The 27,860-nt window shown below is 43.1% G+C and overlaps 3 protein-coding genes across 5 annotated transcripts in view; 1 reads left to right on the top strand and 2 right to left on the bottom strand.

The window, feature by feature from the left end:
- The first annotated feature begins 1,019 nt into the window (after positions 1-1,019).
- On the top strand, positions 1,020-9,048 carry mex3b (mex-3 RNA binding family member B). Its single transcript, XM_086107988.1, has 2 exons — positions 1,020-1,589; positions 6,314-9,048. The coding sequence occupies exons 1-2, from the start codon at positions 1,139-1,141 to the stop codon at positions 7,678-7,680; spliced, it is 1,818 nt and encodes a 605-aa protein (XP_085964114.1). The 5' UTR covers positions 1,020-1,138; the 3' UTR covers positions 7,681-9,048.
- Positions 9,049-19,559: 10,511 nt separating this feature from the next.
- LOC147207114 (uncharacterized) lies at positions 19,560-21,924 on the bottom strand. The gene is made up of 2 exons (XM_086106223.1): positions 20,271-21,924; positions 19,560-20,190 (listed from the first exon to the last, which is right to left on the bottom strand). The coding sequence occupies exons 1-2, from the start codon at positions 20,308-20,310 to the stop codon at positions 19,679-19,681; spliced, it is 552 nt and encodes a 183-aa protein (XP_085962349.1). The 5' UTR covers positions 20,311-21,924; the 3' UTR covers positions 19,560-19,678.
- A 3,071-nt stretch (positions 21,925-24,995) lies between these two features.
- The window catches only part of efl1 (elongation factor like GTPase 1), a 72,082-nt gene continuing 69,217 nt past the window's right edge, over positions 24,996-27,860 (bottom strand). For all 3 annotated transcript variants that reach the window (XM_086106215.1, XM_086106217.1, XM_086106216.1), the window contains one exon: positions 24,996-25,409. In XM_086106215.1, the coding sequence (XP_085962341.1) occupies positions 25,221-25,409 (189 nt within the window). In that variant the 3' untranslated portion in view covers positions 24,996-25,220. The remainder of the gene's footprint in view (positions 25,410-27,860) is intronic.

The following is a 27,860-nucleotide window of genomic DNA, read 5'->3' as shown; positions in this document are numbered from 1 at the left end:
GGACACAGTCATTTCGTCGTATTGAGCGGGAGTTGCTTGAGTCGGTGTTACTGCGAGCTTCCGTATGGCTTCCGGGTTTCGGAACTTCACTTGTTATGAATCGATTTTTAATGTAATATTGTCGTAGAAAGTTTAATGCATACGTTTTTTTTTTTTTACCGGGTTTGGGAATTTCCATTTGACAGAAGTCCGTAGGTGGTAGATAAGATCTCTTTCCCTCTGTCCGAGCTGTGCAACTTCAAATCAATGCGCCACCTGGCGTTGAAATGCCGGTCATTACAAGTCCAAATGAAATTAAGATTAAGATATCCTTTATTTGTCCCGCAATGGGGAAATTACAATCAGAATTCAGAAAGGAAAACGCTGGGTAGGGAGAGGGGAAAAAAACCACGCTGGAACTATCCTCTTCCGAGGATAATTTAAGTCCAGGATAAAAAAAGACCCTAGCACATAAATAAGCATATGACAGTTACAACAAGTCACAAGTCACAATTAATGCAATTATTCACATCGAACCTTAATTGTGTACCAACATTTGGCAGGCCGGATTCAGGGGGTTCAATAAGCCTGCCATGCATGTTTTTGGAATGTGGGAGGAAACCAGAGTACCAGGAGAAAACCCACGCAGGCCCGGGAAGAACATGCTAATGCCACACATGAAGGCCGGAGCCGGATTGTACCCACGACCTCTGCACTGTGAGGTCGACGGACGAACCAGTGGCCCACCGGGGCACCCTGGTTCACAGGTCATTATATGTTAAATTTCAATCTATAAGGGTTACCATGACTTACTGAAAAATAATAACACTGAAAGTGCATACTTAAACGGACAAGTAACGGCGTCCAAAATTGTAGACGCAATCAACATGAAGCAAACGGATCAAAGAAAGAATGGGCGTTAAGTTTGAAAAGACCACGCCCACTCTCCGCCTAAACAGCCAATCACGCTTGCAGAAAGACGATCAAAACCACAGCGCACCTTGTCGTCCCTGCCCAGCCGGTGACGTCATGCTGCAAAAGCTCTGTCTGGCAGCAAAAGGACTTAGACAACAGCAACAGAGAACCTAAGGACGAGGAGGGTACCTGACAGGAAGGATTAATACATTTGTCGTCCTGGAGTACATGCGCCTTTTCTCTGATGATTTTGGCGCAACTGCAGGGATCGAATCGGTACTTTTTTAATATTTGGGAAGACAAAGTGGGCGAATGTTTTTGTTCTCCTGCCACTGTTATTCACCTCTTCAGCCGCACTGATTTACTTGCACTGACCGGTTTTCTGTTGAAAACCGTGTCGGGTGTCTTCCCCCACCTCCCCTCGCTGCCCGGTCACTCCTTTTGTACCCTCCTTTTTTCTTTGGCTCCAAAGATGCCCAGCTCACTCTTCGCCGACTGCAGCGTGCAGGAAGATGCACTGGACGACCAGAGAGCCCTGCAGATCGCACTGGACCAGCTCTCTCTGCTTGGGTTGGGCAACGACGACAACCCGTTGTACGACGACAGCCAGGAGCCTCGGACAAAGAGTGTCAACATGACTGAGTGCGTTCCTGTGCCCAGCTCTGAGCATGTGGCCGAGATTGTGGGCAGACAAGGTGAGTGTCCGGCCTTAGCCTCTGTGGCGCCCTCGGCGACATTTTATGTGGCACCCCCGCCCCATCAGTGGTTTACTTGAATGAATACGCTTACACAACACCCAGGTTACAGTATGAAATATATTGGTTTTATAATGCAAATACAACAATGAAAACCCGAGACGACACACATATCCATATACGATTTAGATACAACTTGATGCAAAAACAAAAGCTGCATGTGGGAATGATAAATCGAATGATAATAATAATAATAATAACAATAATGTGCACTTTCAGGCTGATGTAAAGTTTAAACCAATTAATATGTTTTAGACAATTTGAACTGTGAAACAACGAACATCTCAAATGTGAAGGAGCGAAAGAACTCTGAGAATCATGAAAATCGTTTGCTAGCCACGTGCAGATACAACAAATAGTAAAAAACACCTTCTCAATAGACTTCATCAAAGCAAAAATGTATTTATTTATAAATTATAAATTCTACTACGAATGAGCTATAACAGTGAAGAGCCATCCATGATGACCAGCGACAGAAATATAAAAGTGGTTATTTAGTAGCCTACGGTGCAGGTTAATCGCTTCAGAGGCAAGTTATTAACAGTAAACTGCTAACTGACACAGTCCCAGTGATGCCTCATTTCAGACCGTGTCTTTACTTTTTTGGTCCCATTTTTCCTCTGCTTCTTTTCTTTTTTTCTCCCCCTGTGCTCCAGACAGTTTGAGTAGTTTTGACATGTTGACAACGTTCTTATCGATAAATTCAAGTCTCCCCCCACAGAAAGCCGGCAGGTACCAGTCAGCTGGAGGAGGTTGGGGGGAGGGCGGGTGCTCTTTTGCTTTTATCATCTATAGCAGGCTGAGGCAAAATACAGCCCAGGGGCCACATCTGGCCCGCCCACGGTGTCTGACTGGCCCTCACAGTGCCCATGAAGTCAAAGTAAAACATAAAATGTTATTATTATTTAAAAAGTTGTACTTTTATGTGCACAAGTGTGGAGTCTACGACAAGCAAGCAAGAGCTCTGACTTGTGTCTGCAGTGTTGCCAACTTGGCAACATTTTCGCTGTACTTAGCAACTTTTACGACTCCTCCGGCTACTATTTTTCCAAAAAAGAGACTAGCAAAAATGACAACAGTGGTCCTGTATCTTATTTTCTTCACAACCGAGGGAATTATCAGGCCATGAAGATTTGGCTTGATAATTCTGCACACAAATCTACAGTTTCATTTTCTCTATGCATTCAGCGTAATTTATAACGTAATTACAGTATGACTTTATAGTTCAAGTTCAAATTCAAGTCCACTTTATTGTCAAATGTGCTCGATGTGCAACATACAGCACAGATTAAATTTCTTTCCTCTCAACCACAGGAGAGAGAGAAGCCAATCAAACAATGTAATTTTCTGAGTTTTTTCCCCCCACATTCTATCTCTCATGGTTGAGCTTTACCCGTGTTGACAAGTACAGGCCTCTCTAATCTTTTCAAGTAGGAGAACTTGCACAATTGGTGGTTGACAAAATACTTATTTGCCACACTGTGTGTGTGTGTGTGTGTGTATATATATATATATATATATATATATATATACACAGTATATACATATATATATATATATATATACAGTATATATATATACACAGTATATACAGTATATATATATATATATATATATATATATATATACAGTATATATATAATAGGTGTTCACAATATCATTATTCATCAGAGTTTGAAAGTGCTCTATAAATACAATTGAGTTGAGAGTAAATAAGTTTATACTTCCATGGTCCCACCTATTGATATATTTGAGAGTCCTCATGAGGAGCGGCTAATATGAGTTGGCAGACAAAAAGAGTGTGATCATTTTTGAGATATATAAGATGTAAGCTTAATGACCACATGTAATTTGGTTTCAAATTTCTATTTCCAAATTCAAACAATACATACCATGTATATTATTGAAACAAGACAAGAAGGGTTCTCTCAATTAAAAACTTAAAAGTTGAGGTTAGCATGCTGGATTGGCCCTCAGCAAGTGTTCCAGTTTCTCATGTGGCTCCTTTGCAAAATTAATTGCCCACCACATTTAAATATACAGGAGAGGAGGTTTTTCATTTTGTCACCAGTGTCAATTTATTTTAAAAGTGTCGCCCAGCCCAACTTGTAACAGATTGATTCACCCACTGAAGATTTCATCTGGATTTCACTCAGTTAGACATTTTGGTTTTTCCCCTCCTTTTATTTGGGCATTAGCAGTAGTTTAGTTTGGCAGTTGATCAGGAAATTTCATTCCTTCCATTAGCGACTGGCCGTAAGTGCACCAACATTAGCAATTGGATGAGCTTTAGTTTTATAGTTTTAGGATTAGGTGATAAACCTAAGGGGGAAAACACATGATAAAATACGCTCTGGTAAATAATGAAGTAGTAACAGAAACTTAATACACAAGCTTGTTAAATCTATAACGTCAAGCTTTAAATTTCCTCCTGTTTCACATTCCTACACAATGAATCTAAATAAACCTGTCACTGCTGTTAAAACATTACATCAATTGAATAATGTATTTAAATGCTGTCATTGCCCTTTAATATGAAATATTTGGCTGAAAGTTAGATTCATTTAAATGTATTTTTCAATTTTGAAGTATTTTATTCCTAGTTTTAACAGAGCACAACATACGAACAGCAAGCAACCCGGACACTCGAGCGTTGACTCAATGACCCGCAAAGTCAGCCAGCGTTAATAGCTAGGTTGAGGCGCGCAAAGTATGTTTTTAAGGAACTGCAAGCAAACCTCCGCGGACGGATTATTTAAAGTTGGCAATAGTGAGATCACAGTCTGTGAAGTTGGCACTTGGAGACCACCTCCTACCCAGATTCTAATGCTTAGGGGCCCCCAGTCACTGTTGCCATCACAACCGCACCCCCCCCCCCCCCCCTTCCTAGATCGACAACCGTGGTAATAACCCGTTTTCATTATAATTAAAGTAAAGTTGTATTTTGCTGATTTTGTAGGTCCTGCAAGCCACAGCATCCTCAGCATTTGCCTCTGTTGCCAAATGGGCAAGCCGGCGTTTTGCATGTCAGGACACTATTGTGTTGAGTAGCACCTCCATAGCCTATTGTCATGTTTGGAGAGGACCCTCAAATGCTATAATGGGGATGTGTTGTGTTGTGTGGAATCACCTCAACTGGTACTAATGCTCGGTCCCGTTTCTAAACCTCTAATACTACATCTCTGCTAGGACTATAGTACAACTCGCGATGCATCCTGGACGCCTCTAATCCCCTAGACAACTTGTTCAATGAATCTTGAACTCTCGTGACTGTCTGGCCGGATCAGTTAGAGCGCTGGGGCATAATCATTTAAGGAAGCTGACGTTTAACCGAAATTCAAGCATCGGTTGGGATGAGTCATCCCAAACTGGAGTTCAGTTAGGGAAAAAAAATTGTCATGAAATTCCACACTATTTATTGTATTTACTGTCTTTTCCACAAGTGCGTGTAGCCTCAGAATTAGACACACACCAAAAAGCTTTTAAATAAATGCTGACACATTTTACAAAGGACAAAAGCTACAAAAGGCATCCTAAACTAAAGTGCGCTGATCACAGGGATGGTGTGTTTTGATTCATGTCGGTCACCTATCGCAGCTGTCTCTTTATATACTCCCGATAATGTGGCGCTTTTGTCGACCAAAGGCTCGTCGATCGATCTAAATCTCCAAATGATGACGGTGCAAAATCAAATTAGGACAACGGTCACGATCTTACCTCACCATATGCAGTCGACGCCCACAGCTGAACACTTTTCCAGCTGCAGGGCGGTACTAGTGCTAGGTTACATATGCAGAATCCACTCCCTGCAGCATTGCCGCCGCGGCTGCTGCTGCTGCTGCTTCTGCTGCTGCTGTTGTTGTTCCCAGAAAAACAAAGGGACTCCAAGGAACCACCTCCCCGTCACCACACTATGCATCAGAAGGCAGATATTTCCCCATCGGACAAAACTCTTTTCTAGGTCACATCAGAGATGAAAGGTAGATCAGTTATCATCCATGAGACATGTTCTCATGCGTCAGTTAACATTTTAGTGTATTGTGTTAAATATTACAATTGGGTGAATACGCCCCCACCTCCTCTTGAAGTGGGTTCATCCTCATCTGATTATTTCAAGCTTCCATGTGTGGCAACCAGTTCAGGGTGTGCCCCACCTTCTCCCCAAAGACAGCTGCGATCAGCTGCAGCACATCTGGGACCCTCGTGAGGACAATGGATGCTAGATAATGGATGCATGGATGGATTCACGCTACTTTTGCACTATAGCATACGGTTCAGCATGTGGTTTCAATTTGCCCTTCTTAAAAAAAGCTGATTTCACCAGATTTCTAAGGCCAATTTTATCCATCCATTTTCAATACCGCTTATCCTGAAGAGTTGCTGGAGCCTATCCCAGCTGACCTTGGGCGGAATGTAGACTACACCCTGAACTGGTCGTCAGCCAGTCATAGAGCACATCTCGAGACAAACGACCATTCACACCAACATTCACACCATCACTGAGTGGGAACTGATCCCACACTGCCCGCACACAAATGAGGCGAGTGTACCGCTACACCATCAGCGAAGCGACTTCCCACATCTTTACAATATATCATCTGAAAATATTTCAATCCAATGTTCTTGAACCTGCTTTGACTTTCACCTTTTGCTCCTTGGGTCAGGTTGCAAGATTAAAGCACTGCGAGCAAAGACCAACACCTATATCAAGACTCCGGTCCGAGGTGAGGAGCCAATTTTTGTCGTGACGGGCAGAAGGGAGGATGTGGCGATGGCCAGGAGGGAGATCATCTCAGCGGCAGAACATTTCTCCATGATTCGGGCTTCCAGAAACAAGAACACCGGCATAAATGGCAGCGGTACTCCAGTTCCAGGGCCTCCTAACCTACCTGGACAAACTACCATCCAAGTACGAGTACCTTACCGCGTAGTGGGTCTTGTTGTAGGCCCCAAGGGCGCTACAATTAAACGCATCCAGCAACAGACCCACACTTACATTGTGACTCCCAGTCGGGACAAGGAACCCGTGTTTGAGGTGACAGGGATGCCAGAAAATGTAGACCGAGCCCGTGAGGAGATTGAAGCTCATATCGCAATGAGAACAGGGGGTCTTGTTGAGGTGCAGAATGAAAACGACTTCCATGCCAACGGAACAGATGTGGGTTTTGATCTCAATGGGCACCCCGCTGTGTGGTCAAAGCACAGCGTTGGGATGACACCCACGTCTGTGCGCAAGCCCTTCTCCAAGTACCGCAATAACTCGTCCTCCTCCCTAGGAAGCACCTCCACCGACTCCTACTTCGGTACTAATTCCCACATGCCAGACTACAGCCCCCCTAGCCCTGCACTTAGTTACACAACCAATAACATGAATAGCAACAATGACAACAATATCAGCGTCAACACAAATGGCAATGGCTTTGTTTTTGGAAATGAGTCAATCTCTCCTGACTGCACTGATCCTATTTTCGATTCCCCACCAGGGCTTGACCTCCCGCCGTCCCAACCAGCCATTTTTTGGTCCCAGTGCGAAAATCGAATTAACCCCACTTTTACTGGAGGCAGCTCTCCCATCTCCACGCCGGATATCTTTCCCGCCAATTCCAATGGCACAGTGCTGAATCAGAGAAGAATGAACAGAAACACGTCCCAGTCAAGAATGTCACCGCCCCTCCACACTGGTACCAACGAGCACCAGTTTGCGCGAAAGCTCTGCACTGACCCGAGTGAAGACTTGCTCAGTTTCCCCGGTTATGTCCACGCAGTTGCCTCCCTGACAAACTCTCATCTTCCTTGCGCTCCATGCGATTCTTCTGCCTGCTCCTCTTCCTCCTCCTCCTCCTCATCCACCAGCCGTAAAGAAAGCCGCGACTGTTCAGTGTGCTTTGAAAGCGAGGTCATTGCAGCACTGGTCCCCTGTGGGCACAACCTCTTTTGTATGGACTGTGCCAATCGTATCTGTGAGCGAAGCGAGCCTAAATGCCCCGTCTGCCACACCGGCGTTACTCAGGCTATACGTATATTTTCCTAAGAATGACTCACTCTTCATATTGCTTTGACAGAATCGATAATCGTCCTCAGTTTGGAACGTGTACATAGGATTACATAGGAGCTGTATATTAGAGGCTGTCATGTGAAAAGGAACAGAAACACTTCCTTCTGGGTTTGTTGGCTTGAGCAAAAGATTGTACTGTAGCTTGGGGAAATATTTTCAGCATCGAGATGCATGTTTTGAGTATGAAAAAATAGTTATCAATACCCTTGTCAGTTGTAATTAATATTTATGTGACCGGAGACATTGGATGCAGGTATGTGGAGCCCACTTAAGGCTGGCTGCAGGCTGTGCCATCGAGTTTGCTCAAAGGAATGTAATAAAGATGCCTGCCACAAGCTGTGGAACTAAACAGGAACTAAATGAACATTAAATTAACAATAAATACATACAAAGACACTTCAGTTCCTGTTTGCAGAGATATCCTCCACGTTTGTGGATAGAATGCATTTTCTTGAACTCTGAAATGACAAGGTTTTTTTTACCCTTTTTTGACTTGAACAAGCATATTTCTTATTGCAAAGATGTTTACAAATATTGTGAGTTCAGTGAAGCTCGGTTGAAATCTTGTTTATTTTTTAGTATGGCCTATTGGCATTGATCACTGTATGCATTATTTTAATACCATACTCGTGTGCGGGTGAGAACCAAACGCAGAAAATATGTTTTGTATTTTGTAGGATTCCGATGAGATGAAGTTTCAATAGGTTCAGCAACACTTTAAATCTGCTTCACTTTGCATCTTTTTGGTTCGGTAATATAAAGCATATTTTATTGTACATGTTTATGAAACATTGAAATGTGCAAATCTTTGTGAGGTGAAGACAAAGATACATTTAATGCTTTCTTAAATTTGTATGTATTGGATTTTGGTGGGAATTACAGGATTCTGTTGCACCCCTTTTAGGATTTCTATTTTGATACATTGTTTACCACTTGTTTATGTATTTGTAGTTGTTAGTATAAATACACTTAATTTTAAGAACAAATATATTTTATTTTATGATAAAGGACCTGGAACCTCACGGTCAAACGCTAATTTTATATTTCCTGAGACAAGATTTGAAAAAATAACAAGAGTTTTTATTTTTCTGAAATGTCAAGTAATGGTGCTACTTCATTTTATTTTATTTTTTAAGTATTTCTATACCAACCAAATAAAAAAAAAGAAAATGTTACATTTGAGGGGTGGCAGTTCTTCCAGACTCTCAGTGGTTTCTGCTGTTCAGAACAGGCACTGTCACATTGACCATAGTGGTCCCAAACAGTTGTCAAATTCAGAGGGGAAGATGGCATGCGCCACGAAGACTGGTCAACACATTTCTGGTTAATTAAATTGCATTTGAATTTGAATAATCATTCTCTCCCCAGAGAAAATGTGTGTTTGGAATGTGTGTGTGTGTGTGTGTGTGTGTGTTGTACATGTTTTATATATATATATATATATATATATATATATATATATATATATATATACACACACACACACACACACATACATTTTCCGAACCACTTTTATCCTCACTAGGGTCGCGGGGGGTGCTGGAGCCTATCCCAGCCGTCTTCGGGCAGTAGGCGGGGGACACCATTCGCACTCACACCCACACCTAGGGACAATTTGGAGTGTTCAATCAGCCTGCCATGCATGTTTTTGGAATGTGGGAGGAAACCGGAGGACCCGGAGAAAACCCACGCAAGCACGGGGAGAACATGCAAACTCCACACAGGGAGGCCGGAGCTGGAATCGAAGCTCTGCACTGTGAAGTCTACGTGCTAACCACTCGACTACCGGGCCGCCTTTTTTAAAATATATATATATATATATATATATATATATATATATATATACCTTATATCCATCCATCCATTTTCCGAACCGCTGTCCTATTTTTCCCCATTTTAATGCTCTCATCAACATGGAATCATGAATCAGTTTTCTATTTGCAAAATGCAAATATTTACTGAAATAACAATTTCGATTTTCAATTTCACATGAACATTTTTCACTTGGAGCAGTTATTCACACATAATACTATTTGTTTGGACAAATACAGTCAAATTTGCTGTAAGCCTTTTCTGACTTCCGGGTTGAGTGAACGCTGGCGCGTTTTGGCTGCCGCTGCTCAACCTGTATTGTTTTGTGTTTTTTGTTATTGTAAAGTGTCCTTGGGTGTCTTGAAAGGCGCTTATAAATAAAATGTATTATTATTATTATTATTATAATCTCACACAATATTACTGTCCATCAACAACAGTGAAAAATATATTTTGTCACACAACAGCTGCTTTAACAGCTCTTTTTATGGAATCAAAACAGAGCAATATAACATTATAAAGTGCACATCTAAGGTAAACTAGTACTCAGCCTATAGGGGATTTAAGCCATGGTTGTATCCTTCGTTTTTCTCAAGTTTGCTTTGAACACAGCAGCCAGGCTATGTTGATTCTGTTGGTCCTTCTTGCTCGGAAGTCTCTCTACGGTTTTGTGTAGACATCATTTCGGATGACTACACTTGGTTCGATGACAACACAAGAGATGTTTTATTTTCAGTGTGTTCGCTAGGTCGCTACCACTGCACCGCTGAACTCTTGACGTGCCTCAGCGCACCGTCGCTGTCAGACGAACACAGAGAAGCTCCACCCGCTTTATTTATATGGACACGGAACACTGTAACCTTCCACACAAAATAGTTCCAAACAAGTAACAATCGCGTCAGTGGCATACATCGTATTCGACAGGCTACCTGCTCTTTATTCACCAGAGGCTCACCAACCTAGTCTCTTATTTCTCTCCCGAAACAGTGTCTTCTCCCGCTTGGTGTACCTTAGCCTTCTCCGCTACGTACAATCTCTGTACACAGCTTGTAATGGAGGTTCTCGCTGGCAATCCGTAGTGGAGTCGTTAGATGCAATGCGAACGATTTCATCTTGAGTTGAGCTGTGGACAATGTTGACAGGCTTGCATGCAGTAGCCATACATTTACCTATGGCTTCATCAAATTTGTTCTTCGTCGTGTTATCCATTTTCTTCACTTTGAAATGATCCATAGCTGTCTGTCTTAGACGAGGGGGCGGAGTACTCACATCAGCTGTGTGTTTGGCCATTAAGTGGTATTTCAGACTCGACGTGCTATGATGATAGCTCAGTTTACGACTGCAAAACATTCAGGTAACTTTGGTCTTGTCATATATATATATATATATATATATATATATATATATATATATATATATATATATATATATATATATATATATATATATATATATATATATATATATATATATATATTTCGCACCCACAAATTCTCATTATATAAAAATAGGCAAGACTGAATCTTGCTTCTAATCTATCCACTTACTTTTGAAGAGATTGCTAGCACATTTCGATTGACCAGTAAGTGTGATTTTGTGTAATATACAGTAGATATGGGTTGCATGGAGACTGTCTTGTCTCGTCTAGTCTGTCGGAACACAGATGATACAGAAGTATACTGTCTGCATGACATGAGAAGGAAGAGTTCCTCAACTTGATGGGGGTTTTTTTTTTTTACATCCCTCCCCCCTTTCCTTTGCTCAAGCGCAGCCTCTTGTCATGTGTTCCTGTTGGAAACACTAGTCTGCAAGATAGTAACTGCAGGCTCTAATGACAAGTTTAAAATGGAAACATTCACCAGAGGCCAGCAGAAACTGCCCCTGTAAACCATATTATTATGAGGCAGGCCCACGGTAAAGATGCTAACAAGTGCTTTTAGCGAAGTGCAATGCATGGAGTGTACATTCTCCCTCTCTTGGCCGAAGATTCTCAAAACAAGGCATATGTCAAACTCATTTTTGTCATGGGCCACTTTGGAGTTATGTTTTCCCTCGGAGGGCTATGACGACAGAAACCGAATAAATGTTTCGTCATCGCATCATATTACAGTATTACTTGCAGACAAAAAAATTGATGGCTTGCTAGTTTTGAAATCAGTCAACTATTTGTTCAAGTGAGTGTAAACAGGGTAGCAAAACTATTGCAAAATCTCAATATTATTTATTACACATGACAATTTGGCATTTTGGTACAGATTTTAGCAAGCAACATGAAAGTTGACACCCATGATTTGCTTTAGTCGGCCACATAAAATGACTTGGGAGGTCGAATCTGGCCCCCGGGCCTTGAGTTTGACACGGGCGGCTTATATGGTACATAAGGGACAATGAAATTTAAATGACAGTTTTGATGCTGTGTTTCTAAATCATGAATCAGTCAACGTCCCTAACCATTTTTGGGTTCAATTTACACACAAATGCAATCGTGAATGCAGTTTGGAAAAGGTGTGGGGAACTGGTAATTCTGCAATTTCCTACATTAAATATTTGCAGTGACATGCGGTGAGAGTCATAACTGACGAGGCACTGAGTCCTCTGGAGTAGCATGTAAAATATGAATTAATAATGTAGATGAATCCAAAATGGAATATTAGCCTGCATTTCAAATTTTGACCTGAACATTTTAATTAATTATGCTTCGATCAATTCCACATTGTTCAACAATGTGATAGCAAGAAAGAAAAAGGAAATTTAAAGGGATACTCAACTTATTTACTCATTTTACCTCAGGTAACAACCAATCACAGCTCGTGTGACGTTCACAAGCTGAGCCGTGATTGGTCGTGACCTGACCCCTGAGCAGATGTGATGTAGTTTTCTGACAGTAAGTGGCAAAATGCGTTTTTAAAGGTGTTAATTGTACATGAAAAATAATGGAGGTTTCAAATTCATTATAGAAAAAACTAACTATTTACAGATGAAAATGGCGAAAATGTTTCGTATCCCTTTAATAGGTTAAGTAAAGTCAACTGTATTTGTAGAGCCCTGAATCACATCAGAGTCTCAAAGGGCTTCACAGGCCCACAATTGACACATTTTAGTTCCTTGTGCCCTGCGATTGGCTGGCAACCGATTCAGGGTGTTCCCCCATCTACCGCCTGAAGACAGCTGGGGTAGGCTCCAGCACCCCCCGTGACCCTAGAGAGGATAAAGCGGTTCGGAAAATGAATGAATGAATGTTGTTTTTTGCTGACCTCCCCTTTGAACAATTAAAAAGCATTTGGTCTTCATGAGATGTTAGAGAAGTCTGTTTATAAAATTACCCACGTGTCGTGTATCGTAACTGCTTGTGTCATGTTTCGAACTAGCCCATCTGAGTTTAAATCAGTTGAGAATTCAACGAGTTATTATTGGAGCCATGTGCAGTTACCGCACTACAAGTGAATGGAAGAGATTGTGCAGGCTCTTGGTTCAAGATGGCCGCAAGGTGTGCACGTCCTCAACCAGCCGAGGTTTTTGCTAGCGCAGTCCTCCCCAATTCGGGGCCCCCAAGAGCAAAGCATCCAACTGTGAGACCAGCCCCTGTGCTGTCACAGTGACGCTATTGTCATACCCAGGCTTGGGGAATCCAACAAGTTGATAAATTGTTCACATACAGTAGCTCAGTGGGCTACCTTCACTCACACGGTCGGAGCCAATGTGGATTTTTACACGTATCAGTCTTTGGCTTTGCTGTCTATTTTGCCCTTCTAAATTCCCACCGGTTAATTGCTTTTTAACATACCGTATTTTCTGCACTATGAGGCGCTTCGGATTATAAGGCGCACCTTCAATGAATGGCCTATTTTAAAACAGTTTTCATATATTGGGGCATGATAAGGCGCATAGAATAGAAGCTACAATAGTGGCTGCGGTTGTGTAACACATCCACTAGATGGCGATTGTCCCACCAGAAAAGGCAACATTCTGGACCACTGCAACACCACACTGGGGAAACTCATATCACTCTATTGCCCTCTGAGCCTTGGGTTTGTCAGATCACTGTTTAATCTACCTTATTCCAACATACAGACACAAATTTAAATGGACAAAACATGTGGTGAAAACAAATAGAAGCGAACCAATGAAGCAAAGCTGGCTATAAAGGACTTTACTCGGTAAAGCATCAGCCAATCCAACAGCTTTTTCCCGCTTGCCATTAACTCTTGAAACAGCTGACTCATTATTCCATCGAAGTATGATACAAATTTTTGCCAATTATGCACATACATGTGTGACAGTACTACCGTAGTAATGGTATCCTTACATTGCCGAACAACGTTCTGTACCTAAATCTTCTTTTTGCGATATTACAAAATACTTATTGCTGTAATCTTAGAGTGGATCCAACGTTTTCCTTTCGGCTTGTCCCTTGAGGGGTCGCCACAGCGCACCATCCCTTTCCATTTTAGCCCATCTTCTGCATCATGTCTTCCTCTCGCTCTCTTTCCTGGCAGCACCATCCTCATCACCCACCTACGAATATACTATCTCTCCTCTGGATCATGTCCAAAACATCTAACCTTTGCTGTCCCTCTCATGAGCTAGTTTCTAATGAAGTGTGTGTGTGTGTGTGTGTGTGTGTACATTCATTTTCCGAACCGCTTTATCCTCACTAGGGTCTCGGGGGGTCGTGGAGCCTATCCCAGCTGTCTGTGGGCAGTAGGCAGGGGACACCCTGAATCGGTTGCCAGCCAATCGCATGGCACACGGAGTCGAACATCCATCCACGCCCACACTCACACCTAGGGACAATTTAGAGTGTCCAATCAGCCTGCCATGCATGTTTTTGTAATGTGGGAGGAAACCGGAGTACCCGGAGAAAACCCACGCAGGCCCGGGGAGAACATGCAAACTCCACACATGGAGACCGCAGCTGGAATTGAACCTGTACCTCTGCACTGTGAAGTCGAAGTACTAACCACTGGACTACCGGGCCGCTAGAGGTGGGGGCCAGCAGCTATCATTTTGGAAGATTTGAAATGTTGTCGTGTAGTTATTTTTCTTTCTCCAAAATGTGAAATAAAGACCCAATATCATGACGTCTTTTCTTCACTTGACCACAACACAATACGAATCGATTTGGGCCTCTATGTATGTCCTTTAGATATCGTCAGAGCGCCCAGACAAATACAGACACAAGTATGTATAAAGACAGTATGTGAATGAGAGGCAGATACCCTCATGCAAAAATTTAACAAAGAAAGCAAAATCCAATCTGATTCGGTCTGGCTGTGAAAGTTGGAGTGCTGTCTATAGTCTGACCTTTTATGTCAGAGGTGTCAAACTCATTTTAGTCACGGGCCAATTTGGAGTTGCGTCTTCCCTCAAAGGGCCATTATGACTGTGAAACCACAAAATTATTACTTGTACACAACAAATGAATAGATTACTCATTTTGAAATCAGTCAAGTCAATTATAATAGTTTGTTCAAATGAGTGTAAACAGGGTCACCAAATTCTTGCAAAATCTCAACGTTATTTATTACACATGACAATTTGACGTTTTACGACAGATTTTAGCAAGTTGACACACATGATTTGCCTTCGTGAGCCGCATAAAATGATCTGGCGGGCCGGATCTCGCCCCCGGGCCTTGAGTTGGACACCTGTGTTTTATGTGGTGCCAGAATAAAGATATTTGAAACAGTTCCTTTTTGATGTTAAACACACTGGAAAGTTCTTACAAAGGTGGGTGTGATAAGGAACAAGAAAGGAGAGAGTTCTTCACAGGAAGCAGGAAAGACTAAACAGTATACAGGTTGTACATTCTTTCTTTCAAGAGTTGGAACAGAGCCAACAACAAAGGAGGTTGTAAATCACACCAAGAGATGATTTCCTCTATAGTTCCCACTAAGAGATGGAGTGAATGTGGGTGTGTATGGTTGTTCGTCTCTGTATGTGCCCTGTGACCAGTTCTGGGGTTAGTCCGCCTTTCGTCCACAGTCAGCTGGGATAGGCTCTAGCAACTCCCGCGACCCTCTTTGTGATAAACAGTGTTGAAAATGGATGGATGGAAATTAGAGCAATTACAAGTCATCAAGCATTTAGGATCGGATTGATTTTAAAGTGAAGGTGCCACAACAATCAAATAAGTTCCAGCATCAATATTGACCAATGCATATCGGTAAAGAAAAAAACAAACAAAAAAAGATGTAATAAAATGATAATTAAGGCGAGTGCATTGTGTTTAAGCGTTCCTGCCACAAAGCTGAAGGAGACCATAAACCTTCTATCACAGATGTGGGAAAACTACGGCCCGCGGGCCGGGTGTGGCCCGTTTGTCTTTTTGATCCGGTCCGCCGAAGGTTGGTACACAATTAAGGTTTGATGTAAATGATGTTGGGGGAAGAGTGGCCTTTCTCTTCCTCCGCGTGTTCATTAATTTCGAACGATGAGGATGTTGGTTATCCAAATACAGGCTGGAGTCAATGAACAGTTCCTTCGAAGGCTTAAATTTATTTTCTGCAGTTTACGAATCGATTCGGGCTCCTGAGGGTTCCAGATTTCAGTCAGAAAGCGTAAAACAAACACATTCATGAGATTATACAGAGACAATATGATAATGAGAGGCGGGAAGGTACACCTCTCATGCAAATCCCGGAAACAAAGAAAGTAACATGTAATCTGACCAGGTGTGGCTGGAAGAAGTTGGGAGTGGTGAGGTGAGACCACCACTACCCACCATTTGGTGTGATGGCAGGACCACAGATACTTGAGATAACAGTTCCTCTTTTGATGTTAAACATGTCCTATGGAGGGGGGCCCTAAAAGTGGTGGGGGTCGAGGGGCACTAAAGGTGATTGTGAACACAGTGAGCAGGAAATACCTCCAACAACATTCTACATTCTTTGTTTCTTTCAAATCCAACTAACAGAGAGGAATAATACCTTATCAATCCCTCTCTTGATCACAATTAATATTGTGATCACCAGTGGCGGATGCTGGTCTGTCAAGGAGGGGAAGCTCAATTTTGGCCGACTTCATAAAATGTGTCCGTTTATATCAACGCGAAGTCTACTCTCCGTTCCTTTTCAAGAAAATTAGACTTAGAACAGAATGAGAATTGCAAGTGCTCCCACGGATGCCGACACTAAAAGATCGGTGATTGGCTCATTTCGATGTCATTTCGATGTCAATCAAACTGGAACACAGGCTCAGACAGATCATCCATTCTGATGCAGAAAAACTGAGCGTCCGGTACCCGCCCACTGCCATCCAGTCCCAGAGACGCCGAGCGTCCGTGGGCGGTACAAAAACCAGTTGGACACCGAAAGCACTCACAAAGCCGACATTATTCATGCGCTTGTACATTCACACTCTGGTGGAGGTGAACTACGATGTTGAACCACAGAAGCGTGGCTTCCACTGTGTGCCAACAGCCCCTCCCACCACCACCAAACACCAGTGTGTGTGTAGCATTGGAGGCCAAATGGGTTAAGTGTCTTGCCCAAGGACACAATGACACATTACGCAGACAGAACAGGTTTTGAACAGTGGACCCTCCAATTACTGGACGACGCTCTCTACACCTGAGCCACCGCCGCACCGTGACGGAAATCGTGCTGCAGAGTGTAACCGTAACCTGTTTCAAGGTCATTGTTGTGTGATACCAGTTCTTAATGTTATCAATCACTCCATTTATTCCACCCTGCACCAAAATAAAAAAGCTTCCCACCCCGTGATGTTGCTATAAAAATATTTGTATAAATAAACCAGATTAAAATTTGATTAAATTAAATTGGAATAGATTAAAAAATAATAATTCTTGGATCTATTTTTGAAATGTCTTTGAGAACATACAGAAAGTTGATTGGTAAGCATCTGTGCCTCTTTATGTGTTGTAGTACAAAATAAATGGTCTAAATTGTTAGCGCCTGCAATTTGATCCCTTAAAATAATATCATTTAGGGTGTTGCCGGTGAAACATTATAGTGGTTAAATTGTTCTGGTTCAGTCATTGTGCTGGGATCAGCATTTATTCATGCAGTATCGTCCGCCTGTCTTTGCTTTTCCTCCTGTACTCCCTTCCATATTTGTCATAATCTCTCATCCCTATCTAGTGCATCTATTTCGATAGCTCATGTTCTGCTCCTATACTCCAGGCAACTCGGTATTCCATCCACACCTTACCCACAATGACACACTGAACTCAAGTGGCACTGCTTCCCTGCACTGTAATTGGCTGCCTGCCAGACGCTAGCTGAGCTGACACAGAATGAACCGCAACTCGCCCTTCCTCCTCATCCTCCTCCACCATCACATCATCGAGAGCACACATCATCTCCCTCCTCTTCCGCTTGTTATTCTCTCAATAAATCATCATAATATGTTGCTTTGAAAAGCTCAATTGTAAATAAAAACGGATTTTGCATTTTAGGGATTCTTTATTATTTAGGGTGTTAATTATAAATACAGGAACTCGTTCCATTTTCAGCAGTTTTGATGACACCTTTCTACATGCACCCACCCACACACACGGTAACATGATTCAAGCCAACAGCTGACCCTTTGTGCGTGAGTGTGTGTGCGTGTGTGTGTGTGTGCGTCTTTTCTTCATCGTGGAAGTGAAATGGCCCACGAAACCTCTCGTCACTTTCTACCAGCAATGGATATTATCTGGCACTTTCACCATCACATCTTTCTCATCTACTCTCTTCCCGGGAGCGAAATTGAGGTTGGTGATTGGCTTCCCTTCATCGCTCCAGTTGGCCTCTGATTGGTTCTCTTCTCGCCTTTTCCTGTCTGTTCCATTTTCTAAGTGGTCCTTTTCTCCCACCACGTATGATTCCTTCTTCTGATTGGATTTCATCACTGATGTTTCGTTCGTCTTTTATCGACGAAAGTGTCAATCAATTCAATTATCCTTATCGTATCAACAACTTAGTTTTATTTTTTTTCGTTTTTTTATATTTGTGATAAAATGCATGGCGAACATTTTTAGTCAACGAAATTAATAGTGGAACATGGAGCAGATGACAGATTTTTTTTTAAACTCTATTGTAGACAATGGTGGCATTATAAGGGAATGAAACATGTCACATCCTTGTGTTTATCAATGAGACTGGACTCAACATGGCCATGCGCCGCAGGCATGCCCGAAAAATCATTGGCCAGCCGGCCACGGTGGATTTCCCAGGCTAGTGAGGGGGCAAGAAAACGATGTGTGCTTCCATATGCCACACACATTCCCAGTTGAGGCCCATACGACACTGAAAAGCGAGTGTATGAACATCGGGCTTAAGACTATTAGAGGTTACTGCTCCATGTAATGGATGCAACGTTTTTTTTCCATCCCTTTACTTATGCCTAGATTGATTAGTTTTTGTTGTACGGCAGATGCCATTTCCAACAAACCTGGAAGTAGGGGGCTCAACCGGTATCCGCCATCTGTCAGACGTGGGGGCCAGCAGCCAGCACAGATAATAAGAGCTCCTTTGTGGGTACTGCTGACTGTTGAACGTTGTTGTTGCAGTGTTAAAGCAGCACTGTTTTTTAATGAGGTGCCGATGTCAGCCGTCCCGCAGGGCCCCCTTCAGCTCATTACCTGCCTTGTCTATCGCGTTACAATGCCTCTGTGCCCACCCCTGACTTCCAATAACGGACCGGCTGATCAGCTGTTTTGGCACAGTTCTCTTGGGCAGTTGCTCAGGTTGTCAGTCTTTTCAGGACCACGGACCAGTTTTACTTTAGTATATCTTTGATGACCGTGGTAGCTTCTGCGCAGCAAGACCCACCCCGCGCGGCGCAGATTGGCAGCGAGTTCACGGCACAGATGCACGGTTGAGTTCAATGAAAGTGAGAAAGGAACGAATCAGTTCATAATGTAATTCCATTAATAGCGTTCATTCAAAAGATTATTTGGTTTGAACAAGTTGTTCGCAAATGAGAAAACAGGACTCGAGCCCTTGAGAACTCTTCAATGGATGGATGATAAAGCATTGTAGTTATCACCAGTAGTATTTTGGGGGCATGCTGAGATGAAATTCAAGGTATTCCATTTGTATACTGTATTTATTGCCAGTGTTGGTTTTACATAACATGCAACAACAAGAGACTCTTTGAGGCATTTTAATAGCCACTTGTGAACCGAATCACTGGCACTCACTGAATAATGCCATCTTTATGGTGTGTGCTCTCCCTCATCTTCACAGGATGTCTTGTACTCTCCAGGAGGTGATTCTTTTCCAGCAAAATGTTTGCAGTAATCCCAATCAACTTCAGCACCAGCAGTGTGGTCTGGATGGACGTCCATGCAATCCACAAAACTGCTGCCAGTGCTGTCAAAGTCATCAGTATCCGAGTTGGAGTCTGACTCACTGTCGAGAAACTCATCCCACCATCTCATTTTATTGTTATCGCCCTCTTCATCTTTGTCATCCTCGCTGCTGGATCCTCCGTTTAAGTCCTCCAACGGGACTTCCACATTGTCTTCCATGTCAACAACATTGTTGTTAGTAGTGTTGACAGGCTGGATTGTGAGTTGTTGCAAAAGATGCCTCCTGCTACCAAAACTATTCACTAATCCAACATCCACCAGAAATTCGATGGGCTCCAAACCTGCATTCAAAACTGGATTGACTGGCGGAGCATCTCCATTAATAATTAACCTTGGGTATAGGTTGAACTGTGGTCCTGCAATGCGACGTTGTATTTAATATCCATACAAGTACAGTGTCTAATATCTTGAGAGGAAAAGAAACAAGACAACTCACCGTCAGCAACATTGTTGCTTCTGTCGCCTCTTTCATCCATTTGTACTACAAGAATAGGTAAAAAGTTGAAATGTTAAAAATCCTGAATGTATGTTTTCTGAAGCAATAGCAGGGTGTCATGAATATTTAGTAAGGCATCCTGAAGACTTTTCTTTCTTGATGAGATTAGAATCACATAAATTCTACTTTCCAGTTCGGTACACCACAAATGCTCGGTCCTTGTATCATCTTGGAAAGTTACAGCATAGCTCGGCTTGCTCTCATCAGAGAGTGATCTGTATAACTGAAGCTTGCCTGTTGCAAGAGCAGAAATACTGAAGAATTTGCTCACATGATGTATTTGCACATATCACATCATGCCTTGAATTTTGATTGGTCTAGATGAGGTGTTTTCACAGTCTTTCAATATTATGTCATTACCCATTGTTCTTTAATGATGTCATTTATTATAGGCACACGTTCTTTGATCTGTCTATGTTGCCGCGATGTCATCATTTTGTTGGATTTATCAAATTCGACTCATCAGCTAACTAAGGACATAAGCAGATGTCAAATGCAGGATTTTTCAAGGACCCCAAAAATATCGCTAACCATTCGGTAGCCCTCAACAAACCGTGGACATTTGGCATATTCCAACAAGTTTTATGACAGTGACGATACTTGATGGATGATACTCTGTGATGAATAGTTGTCGTTAGCGCACAGTTGTTGTCTGCACATTGCTGGACATAATAATCTGGTGATGAAGCTTCACTTTGTATCACTGCCCTTGTTCCTCGCCGCTGATGTATGAATGGCAGCAATCGGAGTTAGCCTCAAGGCGTTCGCTTTCGGCTTCCGTCCAACTCCTCTCCTAGTTTCCACTGCCCGGTGATGCATTATTTCAACAGAGCCACCAGCAGTAGAACACAGCATCTGCGGCGTGTTGAAAAACATCATCACATCATATTCTTAAAGAGCAACACAAAACAAGGAGAGAAGCGCAGTCATCCGGGAGGGGCTCAGAGTCAAGTCGCTTCTCACCATGTCAAGGGGAGACTAATGAAGTGGCTCGGGCACCTGATTAGGATGCCTCCCTGGTGAGGTGTTCCAGGCATGTCTCACCCCAGGAGGCCCCGGGGGTGACCCAGGACACGCTGGACAGACTGTGTCTCCCAGCTGCTCTGGGAACGCCTCAGGACCCCCGGGAAGAGCTGGAACAAGTAGCTGGGCAGAGGGAAGTCTGGGCTGCCCTGCTTTATTTATTTGTTTCCGCAGTGTGGGACAAATAAGGATATCTGAAAGTTATTGCCCCGCGACCCAAACCTGAATAAGCAGTAGAAAATGGATGGATGACACATCCATCAACACATAATGACAAACATTGAACAACAATTTAAAAAAGAAGTAGGGTCGGAGAGGAGATCTTCCCCAAGTAGAGGAGTTTCAGTATCTTGGGGTCTTGTTCACAAGTGAGGGCAGGAGGGAGCGAGAGATCGACAGGCGGATCGGTGCAGTGTCTGCTGTGATGCGGACGTTGTATCGGTCTTTCGTGGTAAAGAAGGAGCTGAGCCAAAGGGCGAAGCTCTCAATTTACCGGTCGATCTACGTCCCAACCCTCATCTATGGTCACGAGCTATGGGTCGTGACCGAAAGAACGAGATCTCGGATACAAGCGGCCAAAATGAGTTTTCTCCGCAGCGTGTCCGGGCTCTCCCTTAGAGAAAAGGTGAGAAGCTCTGTCATCCGGGAGGGGCTCAGAGTCGAGGCGCTTCTCCTCCACATCGAGAGGAGCCAGATGAGGTGGCTTGGGCATCTAATTCGGATGCGTCCTGAACGCCTCCCTGGTGAGGTGTTCAGGGCATGTCCCACCGGGAGGAGACCCCGAGGACGACGACATGCTGGAGAGACTATCTCACCCAGCTGGCCTGGGAACGCCTCGGGATCCCCCAGGGAGAGCTGGAAGAAGTAGCTAGGGAGAGGGAAGTCTGGGCTTCCCTGCTAAAGCTGCTGCCCCCGCGACCCGGCCCCGGATAAGCGGTAGAAGATGGATGGATGGATGGATGGAAGTAGAAAGAACAGATGTTCCCAAATGTAAGAAGTAAAATAAAACAATAGTCAGAAAAATGATTCCTCAAGCACAGATACCTGAAAAATCTACTTTAGTACAGTAAAGATGTATTTGTAGTTTGTTACCGAAGGGCTGGCACGAAGTCCTTTGGCCAAATTGTAATACCTGTGTAAGTTTACACTTCTTCCACTGATTCATCATCCTGCCTTTTAGGTGACAACAAAATGTGACAAGATGGGCCATGAAAAAATATTACAATGCTTGCCTCAATGGCAAGCTGACACTTTTGTTCAGCACTTAAAGGTCTTTTTCCTTGTTCACACATCTGGTTGAGTGTTTTGTTGCAATATCATTATAAAATACCAGTACGGTTTCAAAAAAATTTTTTCCCCCAAAAACACTGATACTGTACTGCAGGGGTGGCCAACCCGCGGCTCGCGAGCCGCATGCGGCTCTTTGGCTGGTTCAATGCGGCTCTCGGGCTTTCACACGACAAGCGTCGAAAACGCCTCTGCCGCGGCGATGCCAACTTCACAGAATGGACTCCGTCAGCCTCTCATCAATCCCGTTACTTGATTTACATAGAGGGCAACCAATCAGATGACTGCATCACCGCTCATGCGGAAACAACGGCGCTAAGTGCTAAGCTAGTCAGCGAATTACCTCTGATTTTAAGGCAGCGGTGCCCAATACGTCGATCAGAATCGACCGGGAGCCAGCGAACTGGTCCCAAGTCGACCGCAAGGGTCGGGAGGAGGAAATGCGTGGGGAAAAAAAGATTTGTTTGTTTGTATCTTGAGCTTTCATTCATTTTCGGCCCGTTCCGACTGTTGCTCATCGTAGTGTGCGTGCATATGTGCGGGAGTGCACTGGTGGGCACCCACCCGCGTGAGTGCGTAGCGCTGCGTGTGTGTGTATGCTTGCACGTGCGCGATTGGGTCGTTCGTGAGAAGTTGGTCGCTTCAAAAGTTGATCTTTGCCCAAAAAAGTGTGTGTGTGTGTATGTCACGTAGCGTGGTGGTGGTGGTGGTGGACCCCAAAAAGCAGGCACAAGAGAGGAGCAGGTTGTACTTGATGAATTGTATTAAAACAGAGAAAACTAAATCCAAAACAAACAAAGTATCAAACAAAACAGATGACTGAAGATAAAACTTAACAATGACCAAAACCTGACTGAAACAAACATGACAGTAGCATACAAACAGCCACAAACAAACATGGCAGTAGCCAACAGCAACAATGACCCAACCATGAGTGGTCGGGCGGGAGTCCTTTTATGCCACTAATTACCTAACAACCAACAGGTGTGCAGCTGCAGGGAAAAGCCCCACAGTGGCACCTGTTGGTCACAAACCAAAACATGACAGTGTGTGTGTGTGCACGCACATGTGCGAGGAAGGTTATGATGTGGCTCTTTGCAGTAACTCAGTAAAAAAATTGGCTCTTTGTCTCTGAGTGGTTGGCCACCCCTGCTGTACTGTATATAACTTTGGCATTTATGCTTTGTGGCTCACAATATGATATGCAAAATGCAAGCAAATTTCACCATGCCTAGCTGCTAAGCACATATGAGATTTTAGGAGGGGAGAGACAGAGAGAGAGAGAGAGAGAGACAGAGAGAGAGAGAGAGAGAGAGAAAGAGAGAGAGAGAGAGACCACGCATTCACATGCTGCGGGAAATTTGCCTGCTCCAATTTGAATTGGTCTCACAAAATAACCAGTTTTGGGGAAAAAAATCCAGTTGGATCAAATCTGATTGATTAATTGGATATGTATTAAATGTATTACTGTATTTTCCGCACTATAAGGTGCATCTAAAGGCATTCACTTTTCTCAAAAGCTGACAGTGCGCCTTATTAATCCAATTATATATCCAATATTCTCATTTCTTGGACATAGTATTTTAAATTTTCTCTACGCTTTGTTACAGCTGCAGCGGTTGTGTACGCTCTACATAAATAAAGCAGTAATTTTTTATATTGTATTCCTTTTAGTGCAGCGCCATCTAGTGTATGCATAACAACCACAGCCAGGGATCTACATAAATAAAGCTGCATTGTATTGTGTTGTATTCCCTTTAATGTAGCTCCATCTGGTGGATGTATAACACAACCACAGCCACTATTGTAGCTTTGATTCTATGCGCCATATAATGCGGTACGCCCTATATACAAAAAACAATTTTAAAATAGGCCACTCATTGAGGGTGCCTTATACCCCCAAGTGCGGAAAATACGGTATTTGTACTTTATTTATTTATTGATTGATTTATTTTTACAAGTTATAAATGTAATTCCACAGACAATGAATAAGCTACGAAGTCCTCTGCAGTTATCCAAATTTTAAGAATGCTCAACTCTCTGTCAGAATATTAAGCATTGTATTTCCAAGTCCATACTGTTTAAGATAAGAAATCCTTTATTAGTCTCGCAATGGAGGAATTCCCAATTCACAGCAGCAAAGTTATGAGAGGAAGAAGTCGAAGAACAAAATATAGGAGCTGCTGGAAAAGCAACAATATATTTTTACGTCAAATATTTGCAGTGGACTGTCGAACCTCCTTGTAATCTGGTTAAGTGAATGATGAATGTTCGCTGTTGTATGAGGTTACCCTGCTCAAATTAGTCTTCTCAATTATGACATTCTTGAAAAAAAAAAGTACCAAGACAAAGAAATTGAATTTTAAAATAGTTCATTTATTTTCTATTCTGCCTTTGACAAAAACGGAAGTAGTTGTTCAATAAAAATATTGCTTCAGTCAGGTGAGATCCAACATTTGTGGTGTCATGCCTGATGAAAGATTGGATAGGCTCAGAGCTCAAATCAGACAGATTTAGCATTTTGGTTCCTCCAAAAATGACAGTCTCATCTGGTGGAGCAGAAAGGACCATTTGGTTTGTCTATTTGTTTTTGCTTAGGGTTCGTTGTTTTTCTGCATGTTCAACTATCTTTTCCTCCACATAGAGGCCCTTTCGGCGGCGGACAGCATTCATGTATTTGAGTGCCTGGTTAGTGGAGTCGGCCTTTTCTCCAAAGTGCAAATATTCTTCCTCAGTGGTCGGAACCCAGGATGGATCGCTGGTGATCACCTGGGGAAGGCAGGCAGATTGTGTGATTCCACAAACAGTGTTGGACATGAATGAAAACAGAATGCTATTGTTATTCAGAACAAAACAACAAAACTTCTCGTACAATAATAAAGAAACTTCTCTCAATATGCTGGCCTTCAGCAGACAAATTTCAGAATCCTAATTCCAAGTCAAGCAAATATTTCTCCCACGAGAGGCAATTGCATTTGTAGCTTCCCAGCGTACATCCATACTTGCTGCGGTAAGCCAATGAATGAATGAATAGTATCTTTCAAAGAAACACACTGAAGCACGGGACAGAGACAGCTGTCTGGGCCTACTACATAGCCCAGTAATTATCAGCCAAGATAAACCAGATCCAATAAGATAAAACCAAAGAAGGTAAAAACAAACAAACAAAAAAACCCAAAACTGTACATGAGAACTGTACATAAGTCGTGATATTCGAAATTAAATATTCTTTCTTATAAAATCATTGAAATACGCCTGGTCTGTGTTTAGAAGCAGACAAAATGAAGGACTCAGAGTACCTCAGTTTTCCTTTGAGGAACATTATAACATCTGGCCGAAGGCATTCGAGACAATTCCTCAGATAGGACATGATCTTGTTGGCTGATAATTTGTTTTATGACTCATTCATCCTAAATTGTGTCTGAAACCCTCCATCATTTTGAAGCCCACTTTAACAATGTCGTTGAAGCAGTTTTTGTCTCTCACAGACAGCCCATTGTACCAGCGGGTAAAAGAAAACATTAAAAGGTTGTCGATGAAAGCATGATAAAAATGATTGTGTCACAGACATTGAAGGACTTCAGCTTCCGCATGAAATGAAGTCTTTGTTGGAGTAGACATCGAAGACTTTCAGAAAAACTACCACATGAACACTATTTGCCTCACACGGTGCAACAATCTCTTTTACACTGAGACGATTAGTTGCGCTATTCATCCCCAACCATTACCAAATGTGGCTTGAGAATGCATGGCCTCATGTTGCAAGGATCAGCACACAATAAAATTTAATCATTCCAGTTCTTGCATGGCAGCACACTCGCCAGACGAGTCATGCAATTGAATTTTAACATGAAAAGTTATTGCCGTATTGGCCCAAATATAAGACAGTGTTTTTTGCATTGAAATAAGACTGGAAAAGTGGGGATCGTCTTATATTCGGGGTCTAGACATTATACCTATTCACGGTGCTAGATGGTGCCAGATAACAGAAAATGGAGAAACATAGCGACAATCTGGAGAAAAGTGGGTTGAAGATCGGCCAGGTTAACCAGCAGCTGAGGAGAAGTTATGATGTAATTTACATTTCAAAAACCAGAAGCCATTCATTTCCGAATGTGATTGCACTTTAGTTTACCATATTTTCCGCACTAAAAGACGCATTGGATTATGAGGCGCACCTTCAATAAATGGCTATTTTGTAAATTTTTTTCATACATTGGACGCTTCGCATTATAAGGCGCAATATGCCTCCACGAGATGGTGCTGCGCTCCTTCCATTCAAGTTGAGAGACGTCCGTTCAACTTGAGAGACGTTCATGACCGCGTCTGAAAAACGTAAATTAACTATTACTGTACTTAAATGAAACTACGAAAATTGAAAATAATGCATCAAAACAGTTGGAACAGTCAAAACAGTCCCCCTTTTTAAAAAGAGGAACCACTGGATTGACCGGGGGGTCAACCAATCCAGGGGCACTCTCCCCGCTGACCAGGCAATGTTGCAGAGGCGTGTCAACCAGGACAGCCCCACAACATCCAGAGCCTTGAGGAACTCCGGGCGGATCTCATCCACCGCTGGGGCCTTGCCACCGAGGAGCTTTTTAACCACATCGGTAACTTTGACCACAGAGATAGGAGAGCCCACCTCAGAGTTCGCAGACTCTGCTTCCTCCAAGGAAGGCATGCTGGTGGAGTTGAGGTCTTCGAAGTACTCCGCCCACCGGCTCACAACGTCCCGAGTCGAGGTCAACAGCGCCCCATCACCACTGTACACAGTGTTAGTGCTGCACTGTTTCCCCATCCTGAGACCAGAATTTCCTCGAAGCCGTCCAGAAGTCAGCTTCCATGGCCTCACCGAACTCTTCCCACACCCGGGTTTTTGCCTCGGCGACCACCGAAGCTGCATTCCGCTTGGCCAGTCGATACTCATCAGCTGCCTCTGGGGTCCCACAGGCCTTAAAGGCCCGATAGGACTCCTTCTTCAGCTTGACGGCATCCCTTACTGCTGGTGTGCACCAGCGAGTACGGGGGTTGCCGCCACGACAGGCATCAACCACCTTACGGCCACAACTCAGATTGGCCGCCTCAACAAGAGAGGCACCGAACATGGTCCACTCGGACTCAATGTCCCCCGCCTCCTCCGGGACATGGGAAAAGCTCTGTCGGAGGTGGGAGTTGAAACTCCTTCTGACAGGGGATTCCGCCAGACGCTCCCAACAA

The sequence above is a fragment of the Hippocampus guttulatus genome, chromosome 3 (assembly GCF_054856545.1).
Source record: "Hippocampus guttulatus isolate MCC_2025c chromosome 3, RoL_Hgut_1.0, whole genome shotgun sequence".
Lineage (NCBI taxonomy): Eukaryota > Metazoa > Chordata > Actinopteri > Syngnathiformes > Syngnathidae > Hippocampus > Hippocampus guttulatus.
Note: the sequence above shows the minus strand (reverse complement) of the source record. Positions and strands in the feature narration are given on the sequence as shown.